The sequence below is a fragment of the Carcharodon carcharias genome, chromosome 12 (genome assembly GCF_017639515.1).
Source record: "Carcharodon carcharias isolate sCarCar2 chromosome 12, sCarCar2.pri, whole genome shotgun sequence".
Classification (NCBI taxonomy): Eukaryota; Metazoa; Chordata; class Chondrichthyes; order Lamniformes; family Lamnidae; genus Carcharodon; species Carcharodon carcharias.
Window position 1 is genome coordinate 104,053,812 of NC_054478.1, and position 24,466 is coordinate 104,078,277.

General features: G+C 41.5%; 1 protein-coding gene across 5 annotated transcripts in view; it reads right to left on the reverse strand.

The window, feature by feature from the left end:
- Window positions 1–24,466, reverse strand: part of LOC121284917 (E3 ubiquitin-protein ligase HECW2-like) — a 398,529-nt gene that overhangs the window by 16,530 nt on the left and 357,533 nt on the right. For 3 of the 5 annotated variants that reach the window (XM_041200816.1, XM_041200817.1, XM_041200818.1), the window contains 5 exons: window positions 13,799–13,928; window positions 7,017–7,163; window positions 6,254–6,368; window positions 6,079–6,164; window positions 5,878–5,990 (listed from right to left, as the gene is read on the reverse strand). In XM_041200816.1, the coding sequence (XP_041056750.1) occupies window positions 5,878–5,990; window positions 6,079–6,164; window positions 6,254–6,368; window positions 7,017–7,163; window positions 13,799–13,928 (591 nt within the window). Of the gene's footprint in view, window positions 1–5,877; window positions 5,991–6,078; window positions 6,165–6,253; window positions 6,369–7,016; window positions 7,164–13,798; window positions 13,929–15,047; window positions 15,263–24,466 lie in introns of those variants that run through there. The other 2 variants (XM_041200821.1, XM_041200820.1) reach the window with 2 other exon arrangements.

A 24,466-nucleotide genomic window follows, 5' to 3' on the forward strand; every position in this document is an offset into this window, starting at 1 on the left:
TTCCCATTGACTCCAGTTTTGCTTGGGCTCTTTGTTGCTCGGGTCTTCAGGAGGAGGCCGAGATGGATCATCCACTCGGTACTTCAGGTTGAAGATGGCTGCAAATACTTCAGCCTTATTTTTTGCATTGATGTGCTGGGTTCTCCCATCACTGAGGATGGGATATTTGGGATATATATATCCTCCTCCAGTTAGTTGTTTAATTGTTCGCCACTTGTGCGACCGCTTAGCTCTATCAGATGTGTACACAACGATATCATTAGATTCATTGATTTATGGTGATTCAATGTCATTATATCATTACTGAGTAGTGCTGGTGGTATTTTTAGACTTAAATTGATTGTGCTGAATAAAGCATGAAGTGTTTGGAAAGAATAAACAGAGAAAAACTGTTTTCAACAGCTGAGGCGTCAATAACCAGAATACACAGATTCAAGGTGATTGACAAAATAACCAGTGGCAAAACCTTTCTACACAAGTGATTAGTATTTGGAAGGCACTGCCTAATAGGATGATGAACACAGATTCAATTGTAGCCTTCAAAAGGGAATTGGATACATACTTGAAGAAGAAACAAACTGCAGAATTATGGGAAAGAACAAGGGACTAACTGGATTCTTCTTTGAAAGAGACGGAAGGCATGGTTTCTAGAGAAAAATTAGATAATGTACACACACCTCCACCAGGAACTGGTTTAATTTTTATTTCTATCTTTCAATTGCTCAAAATCGAAAATATATTCTTCATTATTGACCAACATTTGTTTTTTTCCTAACACTGAACAACCCGAAACAGTAACCTAAAGGCAAAATACTGTGGATGCTGGAAATCTGAAACAAAAACAAAGAATGCTGGAAAAACTCAGCAGGTCTGGCAGCATCTGTGCAGAGAGAGACAGAGATAACATTAACATCAGCAAAACAGTAATCCTCTTTCCATTCCTGCATTACAGGAGAGCTGCCAGATTCATACCCCAGATTCATTCTGATATGATGGGCACATCTCCCAAAGACAGTTCTACCCGACCACTGACATTCTTCCCTCTCTCTTGTATGATAAGGTGGTACACAATCAAAGGGAGTACAGCAGAAGAGGCAGGGGATGAGCATGCCTGCATTCCAAGCCCTACAAAGGGGATGATGCTTCATATTATGAGTCTGGCTGTGTCAGAGCCCATTGTGCAAAGTGTCGCCAAAAATATTGAGAATGGTGGTATGTTACTGCCTTGTGCAGCTTCTCAACTCCTATTTCATCTTCCTCCTGCTATCTGGCATGAAGTACAATTTGCAGATGTTGTGACGATGGACCTCTTGTTTTCCAACATTTTTCTTTGTCCTCAGCCTGACCCTCCCCTTCTGATTTTATGTTTTCAGATTCCTGTGAACTGCTGCCTGGCTCAGGCAGAGAAAGAGCTTTATCACACTACTGATGAAGAAGCAGTAACAATTGACCAGACATTCACAGCCACCAGCATAGATACTGACACTGCGCAAAATTTAGAGGCTAATATAGAGTCTGGATCTGTATGTCATGAGTCACCAGGCATAGGGGTGTTGTAGCAAGGACAGGTGGAAGGGATAGCTTGCATGCTAGCTCACCAATGGGCAAGGTCACAGACTGGCTGTGCCAAAGGAAACACAGATGATGATTTTGATGGGGCAGCACACAGAACACTGATGGAAATTCAACAGAGATGCTTGGTAAATTGGCAAGCCTGTCAGACAGCCTCTTGTCATTGTCAAAGAGCATGGAGAACTCTGGCTTCAACTTGGCATATAGTTTTGTGCAGAGCAGGGAGCCTATTCAATCCAGCATAGAAATGGTGGCCAATTGCATGACGCTAACCCAGCTATGAGGCAGTGCCTGGTGGTCACTGTCTCAACATCTACTGCAGCACAGGCAGAAGCTAGCTAATGGACTAGATTTTCATTCTCAAAGCGGGTAGTGGGTGTCCTGCCCGCCTCAGGAGAAAGTGCCTGCAAGGACGAGATTTTCATTGTGATGGAGCAGATGCGGGCTACCATTGGGACAACTAGCCCAGGAAAAAGTTTAGAGGCAGCCATAGGGCCTGCTGGGAGCAGAAGCAGGCTGTTAAAAATGCTGTTCTAAGTGCTGTGAGACTTCAATAATAAAAACTGAAAGGCCCTCCAGCCCTCACACACCCCTCACCGCCACGCAATCCCAATGTCCCATCCATGCCTCCTCATCTCCCCAACTACCCCCATGGCCCCTCACATCCCCCCATGCCAAACTATGGCACTTCCGTGCCCATTCACGCACAATACAATGCACGGAAGCAATGAACACAGCAGGATGTGTAAATAAAAGTTGAAAAAAGTCATTGATAAATTTGCACTTTCTTAAAAAAAAACTTCTTTTTACCAAAGCCAAATAACAGTGTTGATTATCCAGACTTTTTAAAGTATCCAACAGCTGAAACTGCATTCACTTGACACCTCGTCATCTTGTGTAAGTAAACATTATGAAATTGACAGCATATGTCAAGCAATGTTTTCCTTGAGGCTCAGGTGTTTCAATAGGCTAATAGATTTCAGGGCTCTCAACCAAGAATATTGAAGCTTGGCATAGGGGTTGTTTGTGGGGGGGTGGGGATCACTATAGGTGGTGGCTGGGGAAGCATACCTTGGCATGGGAGGCATAAGGAGTATTTTGTTGTGTGAATCGTATCTAGCTGGGGTTTTGGGATTATCTATTCTCCCCAAGTATGCTGCTCGAGTCTGTAGTTTCTTAAAACCATTACTCTTTACTTACATGAATCTCTATGTGAGGTTGAAGATTCTCCTCCTTTCAGATCTCTCTTAGTTCTCAGCCGTATGATCTGACATTATTACAGCAGCATCATGTATGCTTCTGATGTTAATCCTTTACTCCACATCTTTCTCCAAGCCTTTATCCCTATCATATTTACATCCTCCTACATCTCCCCCCAAAGTCTCAGACTTTACAAGGTTAGTTTCTGAGGTGCCTTGAACAATTTCCCTGATTTTGTTCTGATCTCCTTTCAAAGTAGAGGATATTCTGTACTCTCCCTTCTGTTGGTATATTGATCTTCTCCTCAGTGGCTGCAGAAATTGTACTAAGTCTTTTTTCTCCTTCCATCAGGATCAGAGTAGTAAACCCAAGTTCCTATTGGCTTTCTCTCCGAGGTATTAAAGTGTTGCAGTTTCTCCGAATGATACCCTGGTATGCCTCAATCCTATTGGATCTTGGCTGTGGAGCTTTTTCAATCATTGTACCTTCCCTCTGTTGGTACTGAACTCATACTCTCTCCCTGGGCCTCAGCAATGGTAACTCAGATGCTGTATGCCTATAATTCAAATTCCAAGCCTGGTTATTTCATACTGCACATCTCATCCCTTTTGTTCTCCAGATTACATTGAAGTTCAAGAATTTCATTGCTCTATTCATGGTGAAGTTCCAGTAGCTCATCAGTCTTAGTTTTTAATTCTGTATTCAACCAACTGTTCTGATCAAGGCGTTTTCCACGATACTAAATAGACTTCTGATACTTGAAGTTCATGAAGTTTTACTTGAAGATCTCTTTGTTGAATTTGCTTCCACAAGTTTATCATTTAGATGTTTCAAGGCCTCATTCAAGTGTTCTACTTCCTGTGACCAACACTCCAGTATTCTCACCAGTTCTTACTTTTCATTAGCAAACTCAACTTTCATGCGTGAAAGTTGGATCTCTACACTATCATTTTTATTGACTGGAACAGCTTCCCTTAAACCATGTAACCTAAGCTTTTCTTTAGCCAGCTCATACTGTCTGATTTCTCTCTCTCTCTTTGAAACTCTGTCTCTTTCATTTTCTCTTTGTTCACTTGCTAACCTCTCTCTCTGGAGTTCAAGTTCAAACTTTCATATTTCTCTTTCTCATTTTCAAATTCAAGTTTTTGCTTTTTCATTTCTATTTTCTTTTTCAAGTTCAGGTTTCTTCATCTCTTTTTCTGTCTCAAGGTGCTTCATCTGCAATTGAATTCTAGCTAACTCAACTGAACTGCTAACTGGATTAGCTTTTCCTTTATCCAATCCCAGATGCTGTGCTATCACCACAATTAGTTCTGCTTTGCCCCTGTAAATAATTTTGGAATTTCATTTTGAAATGTACTGCTGTAGTTCTCATCAGCAATGTCATCCACTGTAGAGATTAATTTCAGTTTTAGGCATGCCTTTCTGCTTAGTAGAGAGTGCTTTTGATTTTGAATAATAGAGAGGTTTGGGGATTTCTTGATCTTTATATTTCAGCTTTGCCATGAGTTAGCCTTTCACTTTGAAAGTTGTCCCGCCAGGACATTGTAATTTTAGATGAGGGCTGCAAAGTAATTTTTAAAAAAATTCTTCATGGAATGTAGGCGAGTGTTTTTATTGCCCATCCCTAACTGCTCGAGAAGGTGATGGTGCGATGCAGTCCATGTGGTGTAGGTACACTCACAGTACTATTAGAGAGGGAGTTCCAGGATTTTGACCCAGCAACAGTGAAGGAATGGTGATAAAGTTCCAAGTCAGGATGGTGTCTGGCTTGGAAGGGAATTTGTTGGTGGTGGTGTTCCCATGCATCTGCTGCCCCTGTTCTTCTAGGTGATAAAGATCAGGGTTTGGAAGATGCTGTCGAAGGAGCCTTGGTGATTTGCCGCAGTGTATGTTGTAGGGTGGTAAACACTGCTGCCGCTGTATTTCAGTGGTGGAGGAAATGGATATTAAATATGGTGGATACTGTGCCAATTAAGCAGTTTGCTTTGTCCTGGATGATGTCCAGCTTCTTCAGTGTTGTTAGGGCTGCATTCACCCAGGCAAGTGGAAAGTATTCCATCACACTCCTGACTTGTGCCTTGTAGATGGTGGACAGGCTTTGGGGAGTCAGGGGGTGTTAGTCTCCGCAGAATTTCCAGTGTCTGATCTCCTCTTGTAGCCAGTGTTTATGTGGCTGGTCCAGTTCAGTTTCTGGTTAATAGTAAGCCCCCAGGATGTTGATAGTGGGGGACTCAGCGCTGGTAGTACCATTGAATGCCAAGGGGAGATGGTTGGATTCTCTCTTGTTGGAGATGGTCATTGCCTGGCACTTGTGTGACATGAATGTTACTTGCCACTTATCAGCTCAAGCCTGAATGCTGTCCAGGTCTTGCTGCAGTACGGGAGGAGTCGGGAATGGTGCTGAACATTGTGCAAACATCCCCACTTCTAACCTTAGGATGGAGGGAAGGTAATTGATGAAGTAGCTGAAGATGGTTGGGTCTAGGACACTACCTTGAGGAGCTCTTGCAGTGATGTCCTGGGATTAAGATGATTCACCTCCAACAACTACAACCATGTTCCTTTGTGCTAGGCATGACTCCAACCAATGGAGAGTTTTCGCCCTGATTCCTGTTGACACTGAACACATGTTCAGCTGAGAGTGGCTTGCTTTGAAAATGGGTGCCAAATCAGACAAATGGTTAATTGGCACATTCGGCGCATATGTGGCTTTCCCAACACGGAACACAACATGGGCCATGCAGGAAGTGCATCACACTTTAGTAGTAGCAAAGGACAGTCACATCAAATTTCTATACAACTTGATCAATTCAGGCAGGAGAGAGTGACATAACATCTCCCGGTTCAGTTATTTTCTTACTTCAGGCACTCTAAAGCGCCAGTGCCAGAGGCATTACAGAGTCCAATTTAAAGGCCTTAAAATATGCAAACAATTTACTGCAAAGCAGGGAATCTAAATGAATTCTGTGGTATGGTCACAGGGCAGGTAAAACATTACAGCAAAAATAAACTAAATTATATTTTACATAAGTGGCACTACATAGCTGTGGATACCAATGAAGTAATGAAATGGAAAATGCTTACTACATTATCTGCACATACCTTGGAAGTGAGGTAATTTTACCCCATTTTTCAATACAAAATCTTCGGGGTCCATTGCTGCCACGTAGCGATGCAAAACCTTCATAGGGTATACTTGAGGTACCCGTGACAAACTAGCAAAGAAATACAGTTTTAGGTAACATTAGTGAGAACACAAATGTTTAGTACAGTATCTCATTAAGGTAATTGGTTTTATTGTACCTGTAACAATCTTAGTCTCTGCTCATTGTTGAACCTTTCCACTGCAGCCCAAAACCACCTGATCACTATATGATTGTCATGGTACCCTTTGGAAAAATAAATGAACATGTATAAGATGCTGTGTTTTCCAAGCATTAAGCCAATACTATGATTAAAATAATTCAAATCAACCCACCTCCTCTGTACTCTGTATTGTTTCGCCAGTCACTTAAATCAATCTCCGCTGTGCCAGCAATTACTAGTTCTAATTCTCGTGCATCAAACACAGAAACAAGCCGAGCGTCCACCACCTAAAACAAGTAACTGCCATTAAATAGCAACACAACACCAATTTAAATAACATCTGAAAGTAACCTTGGATTTGTAGTTAGAACTTGATTTTATATACTTGGACCTAATGAGTTTACCACAAGACAGAGTGAAGATAAATTAGAATATTGTCTCCATTCAGCATATTTTGATTATTTCTATCCCATGGATCCCCTAACATATTATTCTTTAGATTTCATTATCAAAGATGATTTTGGCCTTTCATGCTATCAAATCTTCACATAGCAGAGAGGCAGCAATCAAAATTTTCTTTGCAGCCCTATTTCCTTCACTTCCCCAATTCCCTGTCATGTCTCGGGATATACAGATTTATTTATTCTTTTGAAGAAAAAAAAAGACACCAGACATTTTATGCAAGATGAACCCCTAGCATAACAAACAATTATTTAATGAAGCTACAGTGAAATTTGACATGCTCTATCCCAACAATTACTTGTATATAATTATATATTTTGGTGGGAAGTAGACGGAGGGGGGAATGTGTGGTCATTCACTAAGACATGATTACAAGATATAGTACTGGGACCTGGAGCAATAAAAACAAATCTAGCAACAATTGTCAGATTATCCTCTTTTCATTGTATGTATTGTGCATCTGCTATCCTTACCTCATAGAAGCCACGGACTAAACTTTCCGTTTGTTGCACAACACCCCTCTCAATGCGCCATTTTACCATCTTTTCAATATATTCTTTCTTGTTTTTTTCTACAACAGGGATGTTTGCTCCACCTGGCTTTAGCTCTCTCTCTGTAATCTATTCCAAAAAAAACCAATAATTTCTACCCTTGAAGCAATTGAATTTCAGTTCATTATAAATCTATAACACTTGTAGCTTAACAGTTCTAAAAATAGATAACAAAAACACAAACAGTTGTGATACAGCAATAATAGCAATTAATCTGACCAATTAAGTAAAAACTAAACACTATTCAGATTACCATTGCCAGGAATTATGGACATTTCTCATTGAAAATATTGCCAGTCAAAAAATATCGAGGTTTTAGTTATTATCAATTATGTACTGTTAACCCAAAAAACAATAATCAGTGACGCTGTTTGCATTTGGTCAAGAGGTTTGAGTTCGGCCAATTCGTTTTTTTATGTTTCAACTAATGAGACTGAATTATTACTGTGATTATGACTGAGTTATGATTGTGGGTATTGTGGGTATATTTAAGAAAGGTGAAGGAATCGAAATAGGCTAAAAAGTAGAGATAAAACAATGCATTTAAAATACATTTAAAAATAATGGAAGTAAGTGGGAAAAGAAAAATCTATATAAATTATTGGAAAAAGGGGGGGATTGGAAAGGTGGTGGGGATGGAGGAGAGAGTTCATGAAAATTGTTGAACTCAATATTCAGTCCGGAAGGCTCTAAAGTGCCTAGTTGGTAAGTGAGGTGCTGTTTCTCCAGTTTGCGTTGAGCTTCACTGCAACAGATCTCCGCCTATCACTGGCCCTCTATCCAGCTCTGCCTGTCCCACCCTCTCTTTAAACCAGCTTATATTTCACCTCTTTTCTATTTTTACTTAGTGCTGTTGAAGAGTCATATGGACTCGAAACGTTAACTGTGTTCCTCTCCACAGATGCTGCCAGACCCGCTGAGTTTTTCCAGGTATTTCTATTTTTGTTTTGTGCTAGAATCTATTCTTGGGTAAGGGCACTTAGAAAATCATATGATTAAGCAGAGTCAAAACGGATTTATCAAAGGGTATCATGTTTGACAAATCTGTTGAGTTTTTTGAGGGTGTAACTAGCAAGATGGTTAACAGGGGGCAGGATTTTCCCATCGGCAAGCGGGGGTGGGGCCCTCTCGCTGATGCGTAAAATGACGCGCAGTGATGTTGGGCAGAACTCCCAATGTCACCGCGTCCCATTTAAATTTTCAGGTAGGAGGGGGCGCAGCAAAATCAGCTGTGTGGCCATTGACAGAGTCATTTAGCTAATTAATGGACCTGCCCGTCCAAACTTAAGTTTGGCGGGCAAGCCAGGAGCACCAGCGAGAATTAGAAAAAGCATGAAACCTCATCCACGGGCAGATAAGATTTCATGTAGGCTTTTAAAAATTTTATTCAAGTTTTTAAAAAAAATTATGGACATGTCCCAACTCATGTGACAATGTCACATGAGGGGACATGTAAGGATTTTTTTTTTCTATTTTTAACATTTGTGACAGAACAGGCAATCTCTCATAGGGAGCACTTTGCCTCAGGGAGATGAGTGCGCTCTTTTGTGTGCATGCGCGAAAGAGTGCATTCTCGGGTTTAGGGATTCCCCCCCGCCTACACAGGGAGTGCATAGTGCTTCAGTGTGGACATCGCGCTGGGTGAGCCTTAATTGGCCCGCCCACATAAAATGGCACCGCGCCTCCAATTGGGGGCGCCGATTGGAGGTGTGCCTGTGCGCGCCCGCAATTCAACTTCGCCCCCGATAGGGGGAAAATCCTGCCCAGGGGTGCAATGGATGTAATTGGTAGATGAATTTTCAAAAAGCATTTGATAAGATGCCAGACAAGAAATTACTGCATAAAATAAGGGCTCATGGAATAGGGATAATATATTAGTATGGATTCAGGGCTGGTAAATGGATAGAACGGAATGAGTGGGAATAATGGGACAATTTCAGGTTGGTAGGCTGTAACTAGCTGGGTACCACAACAACTTGGTCTTTAGCTATTTAAAATCAATATTACTGATTTAGATGAGAGGACTGAATGTAACATATCCAAGTTGCTGATGATACAAAGTTAGTTGGGAAAGTAAGCAGCGAGGAAGATGTAAAGATGCTACATGGGGATAGAGACAGCTTAAGTAAGTGGGCAAGAATATAGCAGATGGAACACAATGTGGCAAAGTGTGAGGTTATCTACTTTGGTTGGAAAAATTAAAAGAGCAAAATAGTTTTTGAATGGTGAGAGACCAGGCAATATTTGCAGAGGTCATGCACGTACAGTAAGCAATTAGCAAGGCAAATTGTATGTTTGTTTTTTTTAACATGGGATTGGACTATAAGGGTAAAAAAACCTTATTAAAATTATAAAGGACATTGGTGAAGCCATACCTGGGCCTGAATTTTACCTTTGGTGGGCACGCGCAATCGGCGGGCCTGGGAGCAGTCGGGAAACAAGTCCCCGAGTGCGATCGGCCCCCAAACACGATTTCACGCTGGCTGGCCAATTAACAGCCAGCCAGCATGAAACACGTGCTGAAAAGATCAGCGCTGCCGGGGTGGGGGAGGGAAGAGCACGGCTGATGACATTTCCACAGGCGCGGATGAACACTGCGAGAAAGCTCCCTGAAGGCAGACAGCTGCCTCAGGGAGTTGCAGACCTGAAAAAGCTAAAATAAAAGTTTAAAAAGTTGCAAAAAAAAAATCCATGCATCACAATCAATCACCTGAAAATATAGCTGATAAGAATGCTGTCCACAGATATTTACTTTAATTTTATTATGGAAATTTCATCTCACCCTTGGATGAGGTTTGATGAAAAATGCAAAGGCCGCCCGGACAATTCACTCGTCTGCCAACCAAAGGTTGGACTGGCCATGAAAAATCGGTGATAATTGTGCTGTTAGTGGGCTTAATTGCCCTCTTAATTGTCAGCGGGCGTGCTTCCGACTTTTGTGCGCACCCACCAAGTGAAATTCCGTGCACGCCTGCTGAGCGAAATATCGCGCGAGTGCACAATGATGTCGGGACACTCGCCTGATGTCTTCTTGTGTGATTTTACACCCAATTGGGCTGGGCCGGTGCACACCCATAGGACATAAAATTCAGCCCCTGGAGTACTGTGCGCAGTTTTGGCCTCCTTAGCTTAGGAAGGACATACTTGTGTTAGAGGAAAAATTGAGTAGAGAAGGCCTATATTTCCTGGAGCTTAGAAGAATGAGAAGTAATCTCATTGAAACATGTACAATTCATAAGAGGAGTGACATGTTATATGCTGACTACAGAACACAAGGTCAGTCATTTAGGACTGTGATGCATCAAAATCTCTTCACTCACTGTTGTGAAGCTTTGGAATACTCCATCCCAGAGAGTTGTGCATGTTCAAGAGCTGAGTAACTTTAAGATAGGCTTCTTTACTTTTATACTCCATTTGTAAATCGTTAAATTTTGGGGTACTAAGGGAATTATGGGATATGGGGGACAGTGTAGGAATGTGGTAGAAGATCAGCTGTGATCTTGCTGAATGGTGGTGCAGGCTCAAAGGGTCAATTCCTAGTTCTTATGTTCTATCAAATGTTAAGCTTAAAAGTTTGTAATAATTCTTAAATGAATAAGAGTCTGAACTGCACTACAATGGTAAATAAAGAGGCCCTTTGCAGGCTACAAAGTTTATTTGAAAATATTGCAACAGCATGTATTCTAATTACACGAAGAAGCAAGTAGAAACTGAAGTGCACAAAGTGAGATACAGGGCACAGATTTGAATCTGACAGCAAGGATGCTCTAGTTATGACTTGGTCAAGTTACCACAGAATGTGCACTGAATTTTTATTTTCTGACCACTGGAGTGGTATTTTAATTTTTAAATCAAAAATTATCCACAAGTGTGAATGTTCAAACATCAGTCAGAGTGCTTTGAAAGATTTATCTTTTATAGTTACTGGCAAGGACTATACATTACTTGAATAAATTGAGGCTCTCCTAACCAACAACCAGTTCATGCATTTTCTTATTCCTATTAGGCCTGTGTCTGTGGGGCTTGTGAATTTGTATTCTTCAGACTTGCCTAAATCTCGGTTACCAGTTAAAAAAAATTTGGGCTTGATTTTAACTCTGTGTAATTGAATGGATTTTGAGTGAGTTTAAATTGGGCCTCTCAGTGGGATAAACAAAAACTACAGATATGGAGCCATTCGATGACATTATTATTCAGAAGGTTTGGCAGAAGAGCTGAAATCAGTATAGATGAACTAGATTATCACCACCATTTTGGAAACTGCCAAGTAGATTGCATAATGGTAGAGATGATCATTTGGTTTAGAAATTCCAGCTCATTTTACTGTCAAAATATGTCACTTATTAAGTTTGCTTATTTATGACAAACACATGTCAGGGATTTTTGTTTAAAAATGAAACCACTTATTTCCAAATACAATCAAACCGTCATTCCAAAATTTTCCATAAAAGGTAATGACAAATTTAAAATCCTTTGAGAATTTGTATGCAAATATTTAATTGCTGCATACAGTAAGACATTGTGTGTGTGTATATATATATATATACACACACACACACATAGAAAACAAAGAAAACTGGCATTGTAAGTGCAAACAAGTGATCAGCTTCACATTAATTAGGAGATGAAATGAAATTTTAATATTCAACATCTACGAAGATTTAGTTAATCCATTCTTTCCATAATTGAGAACAGGAAGAATCTAATCAATATATTCTTTTCCTGGATTCTAAAGCATTTTGGTTTAGTTTTAGTGGTGCATTATATTACACTTATATTTTGAATTACTACGTATTCAACAGAACCATTTTAAAAATATGGGCCAAATTGGGTGGAAGGTGTTGGGGTAGCAGCTTGAGCAGGGAGACCTGGTAACCAGTGACAGTCGGTGACCCACTTTTAAATGGGAACATGATTTATTCAACAAAAAACATCTCAATTTCCAGTGTAAAATAAATCATAAAGTTTGTCACACCTTTTTAACTTTTCATATATTTCTTACAAGGTTTCTACATCTACATTGTAAGATCGTTAATATTTAAAATACTTGCCTCATGAATAGGACATTCCATAAGGGGAGAACAAAATATGCAAAAGAGCTAAATTAAAAATGGGGGGAGAATAAAGAAATGAAATGGAGAAATCACTCAATAGATTTAAAAAGATATGATTTTTATTTTCTAGACCTCTTTATTATTTGCAAAATTTATAGTTTGATCAAAGAAAAAAATAACATACAGTCCTGCTGTGATTTATGCCAAAGAAATAAAAGGGGCTGTTCTATGATCCTATGATTCCAACCAAAATCACAAGGATTGCAGGTCAAAGAATTGGGGTTCAGCGCTGTTGTCCTGTCTCTGATCCATGCTCCCTGAAACCATCTCTTGCCTACTGGGAATATATAGTTGTGGAATCATGCCTATAATGCATACTTTTAATACATGTTTGTTAAATAAATGTTTTTATCTATTAACCAAAACTACCCAATGCCTTGGTAATAATACCCTCAAGAGCTGTACTGGTTAGGAAGCAAACTGGAGATGGTTTATGGGTAGTTGGCAGATTACGTTCCAGCTGGAGTCACTTAGAAGCTATTATACCCAAGTATCTGGACTGGGTATAATAAGCTATAATAGAGTGCAATTCCACCTGAGCTAAATTTGAAAGAAGGAAACCTATTCCAGAAATGCCAGTACAGGCAAACAGGACAGAACAGCTCAGTCAATTAGAATCAAGAATTTTTTTTTTTCTATTTTCATACCAGTAACCAGCCTGTCAGATTTGGCTGTCCACAAAAATGTTTAGTAGTCCACATGGAATATTAAATCTCAAAGCTGATTAGGTATATGTAAGAATTGCACTAATTGTTATCAGAAAACATGGGTCTACTTACATTTAATACTGCATTCAATTTTATAGGCATGAGATATATCAAATTGGTTTGATTGAGTTAGATGCTGCAAAGCATAATTTCCAACTTTCAAAGCCACTTAATAGCTGTTCAGAGTGCTTCATTAAATATAGATATTAAACACTAAATATACTGTTTATTTTTATATATATATATAGGTCACACTGAAGAATACTGTGTCTTTTATATGAGTTACTGGGTTATATTAGCACAATACTACTCAAAAGTAGTGGTTACATTGTTACTGATTAAGACATTGTTCTGATCTCCTCGGGTCTCCAGTCACCTAATTATTGCCCGTGAGAGGATACAAAAGGGGACAAAGATATTTCTGAGTGTTCAGAATCTAATTTAGAAGGAATGTCAAAGAAGTTGAACTTGTATGGCGATCTAATTGGATTTATCAAAATTATGAAGCAATTGGCACAAGTGTTTCAGGCAAAGTATTCACTATTAGTGAAGGGTTTAAATATCAGAGGATATACATTAATTTTAGAAAATAAGGGGTGAGAAGATTAAGAAAGTTGTGGAATAGGTTACCAAGAAAAGTCATTGGAGAGAAGGGGGTTGGTAGTGATAGGATTATAAAAGCAGAAAATAAATCTGGTGTGCAAAAATAAATTTGCGAAATCAGCGAGTTGTCATTGAGTACTTTATAAATGACTCGTAGTAACATTTTCTACTTTCTCTTAAGGAGACATTAATTTTATCTATACAGCAAAAAACTCATAATACATTTCATTGATACCCCAAAATGATTGATCGTTTAAGAAGCTTAACCCAGTTAGCCCACCTGACCAAAGACCTCTTCATTCACAGTAAATGTTAGGTCTAAAATATCATTGATGTCATTGTCTTTCATCCACTGCAGACTCTGATGAAATTCCTCATCCAAATATTCCAGGTCACTCAGATCACAGGATCTGGCAAGAACAGGCAAACATGTAGGCAATGTCCAATGTGCTCAATAAGTTAATTACAAACAGTATCACCATAATATTATTTATTAATCAGCTCAGTCAAATATACCAATATTTTCTCAAATGTGTACCATGGCTTTGAAAGGATCTTTCATTTCAACAATGTTTAAAAGAACAAAATTATATGATTAAGTAGAGTAGCAAATAGGAAAACTTTTCATGCAGATATAACCTTCTACATGGAATTTTCATGCTATGATTTCTTTGAAAACCCATTGTTCTTTTTAACATAGAAAATGTTTTGTTCAGCATAACTATCTGCCAGGTTTATTGCTATCATTGAGAATACCTTTATCCATTCAAGAGTTAGCTTTCATTGTGTTTCACATGGCATTTGGAGGGCTAAATTGTCTCATCTAAGCAAAATCAAATTTCTGCCTGTCAATCAATCTTAAAACTACTTTCCTAAGATAAAGCCATATACATGAACCAACCAAAGTATAAAGCTGTGGCCCTAGTCTCATCAGAAACAATAAATTATTGCAAACTACAAGAACAATTTTCTGATCTCCAAGATCTTAATATGGCATAACTGTATGGATTTTAACAAGTATCCTCCGAATATGAGGGAGGAGATGGGTCAGGTGACAGAATAAGAGGGAGGAGATGGATCAGGTGACAGGAGTGGACACCAATGAGGGCACATGGTCTTTTTTTACTTGCAGTCAATATTGAGAAAGAGGAATAATCTTATTGTAAGGCAATTACTTCCAGGACATCCATTACAATGTGAAGCAAAAGCAACAACTAAATCAATTTTTACTGTGTCTTTCACATAGAGGAATAGTGTCTTGTGGCGGGAAACTCAAATTTAAAAATCTATGTTTAGGTCTGAATGTAATTTCCATAACATCGGAGATCTTGTCATACAATGGGATTAACTTCTCACTTCCGTGAAATGGTAAGGATACCCATCTCAACCAGTTTCCTTGGACAACTTTTTAAATCAGAAACCCTCCAACTTTTATGCAAAAAAATGCAGGAACATTGGAACAGAAGTAGGCCATTTAACCCCCATGAGTCCATTCTGCCATTCAGAGATCTTGGCTAATCTGTGTCCTAACTTAATATATGTGCCTTTGCCCCATGTCCCTTAACACATTTGATGAAAAATAATGTTTCGATCTCAGATTTAACATTTGCAATTAATCTGGCATCAATTGCTATTTCAGGAAGAGAGTTCCAAATTCTACCCAGGGTTGAAAATATTTTGAGTTGATGGTTCCTTTTGAGATTTTCTCAGGGGCTAGTTTTTCGTTTTCAGGTGCTTCTTAGATCTAAAGATTTAAGTGAGAAACCAAACTGTTGTTGAAGCAGGAATTTGCAAACTCACTATATGGCTCCATTAAAGGATATTTAAGAAACAAGACATTTAGTGCTGGGCAGACTGCCAAGAATCCAACAACAATTAAAAAGTTTTCCTTCATTCCCCTCCACCCCCCTCCCTTCAACCCCCTTCTCGTTGTCCTTCTCAGTGGCTGATATTCAAGCAAGTTCAAGGCCTGAAAGGTCGAGCCCTTCTGAATTGATTGGACTGCACCTGCAATTGTTTAGCTCCAGGAGCCATAATATAAGGTAATATTGTATGGGAACTTGAATTTTCAGCTTAGTCTTTGCTTTCTCAGAGGCTACTTGTGATGTTGAGGGCGAATTCACCTGATGCCCCCGTGTATTTTGAACCCTGCTTCTACCATACTTCATTTGTAGCAGAGTTTGCTAACTTTACTTCTGAAAGATCAGGCTCCAATTTTTAGACTATGCCCCCTAGTCCTAGATTTCCCAACCAGCTGAATGGTTTCTCTTTATCTACCCAAAATCTTCCCCTTAATATGCCAAAACTTTGATCAAATCACCCCTTAACCTCCAAAATTCCAGAGAATACAACCCTAGTTTGTGTAATCTTTCCTCATAATTTAACCCTTGGATCATTTTGTTAAATATATGCTGCACTCCCTCCCAGATCAATATTTCCTTCCTAAAGAGTAGTGCCCAAAACTGCTCACAGTTCTCCAGCTGTTATCTAACCACAGCTTTGTACAGCTAAAGGATAATCTCTACCCCTTTTATTAAAGTCTTCTAGATACAAATGCCAGCATTCTATTTGTCTTTTTGATTATTTTCTGTACATATTCATGGCATCTTACTGGTCCATGGACCAGACCCAAAAGTTTCTGTAAAGCTCCACTATGTCTCGTTTTTCATCATTTAGAAAGAACCATCTTTTTTAAGTCCAAAGTGGATGACCTCACATTGGCCTGTATTGAAATTCAAATGCCACAGTTTTGCCCATTCACTAATAATAGCTCTTGTACTTTTACTTCCAACTACTCACAATGCCACTTATATTTGAGCCATCAGCAAATTTTGGTCTGTGACTTTCTATCCCATCATCCAAGTTATTAATAAATACAGTTAAGGCCCCAATACAGATCCTTACAGAAAACCACATCCTGACAATTGGGGCACCTGCCATTACCCCTTATCTCTGTCTCCTGTCATTCAACCAATTTCTTAACTAGGTCAATAATTTGCCTTTGGTTCCATGAACTTCAACTTTAGCTAGCAGTCTCTTAAATCACAAATTATTCTAAGTCCAAATAAATAACATCTCCTCTTCTTAATCACCTTTGCCCTTTACAAATCCATGCTGACTCTCTCTGATCAACTGAAACCTTTCAAGGTGTTTAAATCCTTAATCCTCGACTCTAGTAATTTCCCAACAACAGATGTTTGGCTGATGTACTCATCTACGTCTTTTATAACTCTGGGCTGGGAAGTTATTAAAACCTAAAAAGTTCCTCAAAGACCAGGAATAAGATTTTTGCAGGGCAAAATAATCTAAAGTATCAAAGTCTCAATCAAAAATGCATCCGAAATTTGAGATAGCAGTCATGTGCCTCAAATTCTTGAGCCACAAAGCTACTGTGGATTTGAAAAGCAAAATGGTGATCACCATTTGCAGATGAGTAAAATGCAAGCTACATTTTTCTAGTAATTTAAACAAATCAATCAGTTTTGCAATTTTGCTTTGCAGATAGCTCCTTACATGCCTTTGAACCTTCTGGATACTCAACCTTTGGACTTTCATTGTTGGTTCTTTTGTTGAACCAGCTGGAAGAGCGCTTGAAACATTTTCTCTCTTCCCTCCATATAAATTATTGGAAAAAAAACATATTTTACTCCTAAAGTATATCTTTGGGAATACCAATTAGGACAGCAATTTGAATTAGCTGTTTTAATACAGAATCCATCTGGCCCATTGAGCCTGCCCTGCCATTCAATAAGATCTTGACTAATCTGATTGTGGCCTTTACTCTATTTTCCTGCCTAATCCCCAATTATCCCTCAAATCCCTTGTGGATCAAAAATCTGTCTAACTCAGCATTGAATATTCAGCGACCTAGCCTCCACTGTTCTCTGGACAATAGAATTCCAAAGATTAACAATGCTCTGAGAGAAGAAATTCCTTCTCATCTCCATCTTAAATGTGAGGCCCCTTAATTTTAAACTGTGCTCTCTTGTTCAAGATTCTCTGTGAGGGCATCCTCTCAGCCTTTATCTTGTCAAGACCCCTCAGAATCTTACATGCTTCAGGCAGATCACCTCTCATTCTCCGAAACTCAAATGAGCATAGGCCCAACCTGTTCAACCTTTCCTCATCCCAGGAATCAGCCTAGCAAATTTTCTCTGAACTGCTTCTAATGCAAGCATATCCCTCCTTAAGTATGGAGACCAAAACTGTAAGCAGTACTCTAGATGCAGTTTCATCAATGCCCTAAACAGTTGTAGCAAGATTTCCCAACTTTTCTACTCCATCCTCCTTTCAATAAAGGCTAACATTCCATTTGCCCACCTAATTACTTGCTGTATCTGCATGCTATCTTTTTGTGATTGATGTACAAGGACATCCCTCTGTACTGCGGTATGCTGCAGTCTCTCTCCATTTAAATATTATTCTGCTTTTCTGTTCTTCTTGTCAAAGTGGACAACCTCACATTTTCCCACATTATACTCCATCAATTTTTTTCCCATTCACTTAACATACCTATCTTCCCTTTGCAGATTCTTTGTATCCTCCTCATAACTTGCTTTCCTATCTATCTTTGTATCATCAGAAAATATGGCTACAATACTACCAGGCTTTGATCAAACTTAAGATCATGTAAATGGTGCATACTTTTGCCACAGTATGCTGGTGCTAGAGAGAGTGACTATCAAACATGGTGGATGTGCTGCCAATCAACCAAGTTGCATTGTCTTACATTCTGTTGAGATTCTTGGGTGCACTTCTTGAGTGCACTCAACCAGCATGTGGGGAACATTCCAATACATTCCTGATATGTGCATGGTAAATGGTGGGAAGACTTTGGGGAGTCAGGAGTGAGTTACTCACTTCAGATTATATGTCTTTTTGACCTGCTCTTGTAACCATAAATATGTAGCCAGTCCACTTAAGTTTCTGGTCAATGGTGACCATGAAGTGGGGAATTCAGCGTTAGTAATGCCATTGAATGTCAAGGGGAAGTGGTTAGATTCTCTCTTGTTGGATATGGTTAATGCCTGGAACTTGGTGTGGTGAACCTGTTACTTGCCACTTATCAGCCCAAGCCTCAATGTTGTCCAGGCCTTGCTGCCTGCTGGCATGGACTACTTCATTATCTGAGAAATTGTGAATGAAACTGAACACTGTGCAATCATCAATGAACATCCCCATTTCTGACTTTATGTTGGAGGGAAGCTGTAACATAAGAATCTGCTACATTGCCTGCAACCAATTTCAATTACTGGCAGATCAATAGTTTGACAGAGATTGTTCTTACCAGCAATCAGAGAGCCCAGCATGGAAACATAAAATAGAATGGGAAATGCAATGGCTTGAGTGAGATTCAGTTTACTCGATTCACTAGGCGTGGAACAACAATTCAGCTTTCCAGCTGCACTGATAAACAGTTGCGTTTGTTTATTTGCTTTCCAGGTTTGCCCTCATGAAATCTCATTCAAGTGCTGGCATATCAGCGACCCAACAATTGCTCATATCCTTGTTATTTGTGTGCTGCTTAGGTGATGACATTGCTATCAACAAGGTTCAATGAATGTTAAAAGCTCTTTTAGGTGAATCATTTGCAGTCAAAATTGACTTTGATCAATAAACTATTATCTTCAAGTATTGTTACAGCTGTATACATTCTGTGCGAGTGGCAGCTATTTCACCACAATCCTATTTGAGCCTTGTAGATGAAGGATAGGCTTTTAGAGGTCAGAAGATGAGCCATTCATCAGAGTCCCCAATTTCTATCCTGTTCTTATAGATCATGGCATTGATATGACTGGTCAAATTCAGCTTCTGATCAACAGTGATCCCCAAAGTGTTGTTGGTAGGGTATTCAGAGACATTAGTGCCATTAAAGATCAAAGGGAGATGGCATTGTTTTCTCATGCGCATGGTTATGATTATGGAGTATGTACTTATTGCAAATGCTACCTGCCACTTTTCGTCCAAGCCTGCAGTATTATCTAGGTCCTGCTGTATGCAGGCATGGGCTGTTTCATTATCAGAGTTGTAAAAAGAGATGATCACTGTAAACATCAGTGAACATTCTCTCTTCAACTTATGACATTAGAAACATTAATGATGCAACTAAAAATGTTTGGGCAAGCATGCTTCCCTGGGAAATTCCTCAGTTATGTTCTGGGGTTGTGATGACCAGCCACAGATAACGATACTCATCTTCCTTTGTGATAGGTATAATTCCAGTCACTGAGCCCCACTGATTACAGTTTTTTCTAGGACTCCTTCATGTCTTATCCAGTGAAATTCTGTTTTGATGTCAAGGGCAGCTATTCTCACCTCTCCTTTGGCATACATATTTGTACATGTTTGGGTCAAGACTTGTTGAGATCCAGAACCAACTTGTTCTAGCTGAACTCAAATTGTGCATCACTGAACAGTTTACCGGTGAGTAGATGTCACTTGATTGCCCCATTGATGGCTCCTTCCATCACTTTGCTGATAACTTGGAGTTGGCTCACAGTGCAGTAATTGGTCATGTTATTTTCGTCCTGCTTTTTATGGATAGGATTTATATGGATAATATTCCATATTGTTGTGTAGATGCCAATGTCAGAGCTGTACTATTATTTGGCTAGAGAAGCTAGTTCTTGTATACAGGTCTTCAGCACTATAGCTGAGATCTTGTCTAGGCCTATAACCTTAATTGTTTCCAGTGTTATTCATATGCTTCTTGTATATGGAGTGAATTGAAATGGCTGGACACTGGTACCTATCGTGGTTGGGGCTTCAGGAGAAGGTGGGGTAGAATCGATCAGTCACTAATTTTGGTTGAAGAGACATTCAAACATTTCAATCTAGTCTCTTTCAGTCACGTGCAGGGCTTCACCCTGGTAGAGATGATGATATTCCACCTCCTATTAGTGCCTTGATTGTACACAATCTCAACTTAATCTGGTAGGGTTACAGTCTTTTATGCTGTTCCATTGGTTGTGGGGATCATTTGGTTTTGTCTATAACCTACATTTAGTGTTTAGCATATAGGTAACCCTGTAAAGTAGCTTAGTTAAGCTTGTACTTCATATGCCTGGTCTGCTTCTGGAACACTAGGTTTGGTCTCTTGACCTGATGGTGATCAAGAAGTGCAAGAAGGGCATTACAACTACAGCTTTTGATAGAATACAATGTTGCTGCTGATGATGACCCACAGCAACTTGTGTGTGTCCTGTTTTGGTTAGTTGTGTCCTTGGACAATGCCCACTTAGAGTGCCACACAACATCATAGCAGATCAGGGCAGAAAGCAGACTAGCCTCACAAGAATTGTGTGACAGTCACTTGCATCCATTTTATGTGGTTAGATGTATTTGTGACAGGCACTTGCACTTTTGCTTTCTTCAGTGCTTCCTCCAAATGATGTGCAACATGTAAGTGTACAGTTGAGGAGAGGATGGAGAGAATAGCTGTGAGACTTCGTGGGTCTCCCAGGGTCACACTTGCCCATCTGTATATCAGTATGCACCCTCATCCACCATGGGGTCTATCAGGTCGATGGGATAAGGAAGGTGATGATGGAGTTTGGGATATTATCTGATAGATATGAATTTGTGAATGTAAGTATATCAGGCTTTTGCTCGACTAGTTTGTTAAATAGCTTTCCCTATTTGGAAACCAGCTACTGGATATTAGTGAGGAGCTTTCCAATATCGACTGAGCTGAATTCAGACAATGGGTGGAATTGTTCGTGCCCGCTGGTGTCGGGTATGTTCGGTGGCGTGAGCGGACAATATGGCGAGAAGGCCAAAAATTGGTTTCACGACGTCGTGAAACCAGTTTGCGATTGTTCACTCAGACCGTCAATGGCAGGCTGCGTTCCTCACCATCGGATGTCAGGAACCTCATTGTAATACATTAGCATATCATTATAAGGCCAATCCACCGGACTCATCCCTCTCCTCCTGCTGGATTGTCTGCCCATGTCAGTGGGAAAATATGCTGGTGCAGAACACATCACAACAACTGTGATGTGCAGAAGTCAGGACTTACCACCAGGGCCTTGCTCACATCGCGGACATCCAAGGAGCAGATGCTGGAGCCCGACAACAACGGGATTCTGGAGTAGCATCTATGGCATGCTGGTTAGATTCTCATGGGCATGGCTCTGCCGCAAAGCAGCCCACAGAAGTTGTGAAGTCACTGTTGATGCTCACAACAGATGATGATCAAGGGGTTGGGAGTGGAAGGTCTAGGATCGACTGGGGGAGGAAGAGGTGTCGGGTAGGTGAGGTTGGGGGGGAATGAAGGTTTCAGGGTCAGTGAGATTGTGGGGGGGATGAAGGTATCGGGAGGGCGAGAAGGGAATGAAGGTGTTAGTTGGGGGGGGGAATGAAGGTGTCGGGGGGGGCATGAGTTTGGGAATGGGGGGTGGGAGTACAGGGGAGGAGGGGGTAACGGGGGAGAAGATGACAACTGGGGAGGTAGGTGTAAGGGGGAGTGAAAGGTGTAAGGGAAGGTTCGGAGAGGGGAAGGAGTCTGGGGGAGGAAGGAATGCAGAGAGGGGAAGGAGTCTGGATGAGGAAGGAGTGCATAGAGGGGAGGGAGTCCAGGGGGTGAAAGAAGAACGGAGAGGGGAGTGTGTCCGGGGGGGAGGAAGAAGTGCAGAGAGGGGAGGGTTTAAGGCTGGAGGAAGGAATCGTGAAGGGGACAGGAGTAAAGCTGGAGGGAGAAGTGAGGATGTCTGAGGGAGTCAAGAAGGGGATGGATTAAGGTTGGCAGAAGGTCGGTGGGGAAAGACTAAGGGTGGCGGAAGAAGTAAGGGTGTCTGAGGGAATCAGGAAGGAGGAAGGACTAAGCCGGGGGTGGGGGTGGGGGGAGGAGGAGGAGTAGTCCAGGGTTTGAGGGAGCTAATGGGGGGTGAGGGGTTCCGGGTGGGGGGAAGGGGCCAGGAGGAGGGAAGGGGTACCAGTGAGGGGGGAATGTCCAGGTTAACATGCAAAGGAGGGGTCTGATGGGTCCATGACTGCCTCCTGGGGAGCAAACTGAGGATGGGTGTGGTATGAGGCAATGATGAAAATGACCAAGGGCAGAGTGAGGCAGTAGGGTGAGGATTCGACGGTAGCAGTAGTAGGGATGGCGTGGGTGGTTGGTGGGGACTAAGAGGCAGACACAGACATGGGGTGGGAAGGAGGAGGTTGGGGAGGTGAATGTGGATGGAGGTGGGATTTTTGGGAAGGAAGGGAATGTGAACATTCATCAGGACAACCATGAAGGAAAAGGGTTGTGGCTAGTAGGTCATGGAGGGGAGTGGAAGCTGATGCCAGTTGGGTCAATTGTGATGAGGGAAAGGAAATGGGTGACTGGAGGAGGGGAGAAGACAGGGCAGCTGACGAAAAAGCAAATCCAGACCATGCTGTCCAAATCGAAAGTAAAACGACAGTCATGGTGGGTGAGAACAGGTGCTGCATAGGAGTGTGATCACTGGGTGGGTGGAGATGCAGGTCAGCTCAGATGGACAAGTGAAAGCGAACCTCAGAAGGCAGCATTCAAAATGCTCAGGACACTGAGGTGAGTGCGGTACGAGAAGGATGTGTGTGCTTGCACGAGGCTCCGAAAGACCCTGCCGCCCGCACACTTCTCCTTCCAGAATCACTCGTTGGACAGCTGCTCCCTTTGCGGTGACAAAGGACGAGGTCGAAGGGCTCACAGGCAAAGGGAACTCAGAGCAGAGGACAGCCTCTGAGATTCCTGAGTGGATGACCCAGAGGTGTCCAGCTGCTGCTCCTCCTCCCTTCGGGCGCTCGAGGGCCCCAACCTGACTCCTTGAGGGGAAGAAGCATCTGTGGGGACATCGAGGTGCCCCGTTTCCCTCTCATGTTGCCACTGCAGGAACTCATCCATGGCTCCCACAATGAAGTGTGGGTCTGCACACATCTGTGTGCTGCTGAACCAGGGTCTCCATGGCATGCACCATCCTCCCCATGGAGACCTCCATATACACATGTGGGCACCCCTTCATCAGAGAGCAGACAGATGCACTCCTCTGACTTGTGTACTTGAGGGCTTCCAGCAGCTCTACATGATGTTTCAATGCCTTCTGCTGACTCTTCAGGATGAGTTCTTCATCTAATCTAGAGGCTTGTCAGCTGACTTGGATCTCACAGATGCCTCTTCCCTAGCAGTCCTCCGAGTGCCGGGGAGCTCGGCTGAACCTGTCTCCTCCTGCTGCGGACATGTGTCCTTGTGGTGACCACCATATTGTGAACCTGAGCCTGTTCTAGATCTCAGTCCCACCGAGGTTTGTGTCCCTGCGCTAGTGCAGGGTGTGGGTAAGCGTCTTCCAGGCTGCTTATTTCCAGCTGTTCAATGGAGGAGGCGTCCTCTTGGCTGGAAGTGAGGACCTAAATGCAGCTGAGGGACTGGTTGGCTGAGGGTGTCAGTCAGTTGGCAGAGCTCCCTGTGAACAAAAGTAGAGATAATTAGCGGATGGCAGCAGAGTCAAAAGCAGAAGAGAGAGCACTCACATTTGTGAGAGAGTTAGCGGTGTTGTTCCTTAAGGTGTGAGATCCCTGTGGATGTGTGGTGTGTTTGAGAGTGCGGGAGTGATGAGAAGAGAGTTACCTCAGTGGAATGGATGAGGCCATTTATCCTGTAATGGCACTGGCTGGCTGTCCTCTTTTGCAAGGCTTTGGCACTGACCACTGCTGTCACCACCTCCATTGCTGCATTGGTGACACTGTTGCCCCTCCTGCGGCCAGAGCGAGAGTAGAGGACATCACAGCAGACCTCCACGGCATCCAAAAGGCGCTTGAGGGGCGCATCACTAAACCTGGGGGCTGCAGTTTTTTTGCCTTTTGGGGTCACCGTGTCTTCCATGCAGCAGTCATGAGCTGGAAGCACTGAGAGGTGCATGTGTGGCTGGACTTTATGGCACCCAGCGTGATGAAGCGGTGAGGTGATGGCATGGCAGTAGAATGA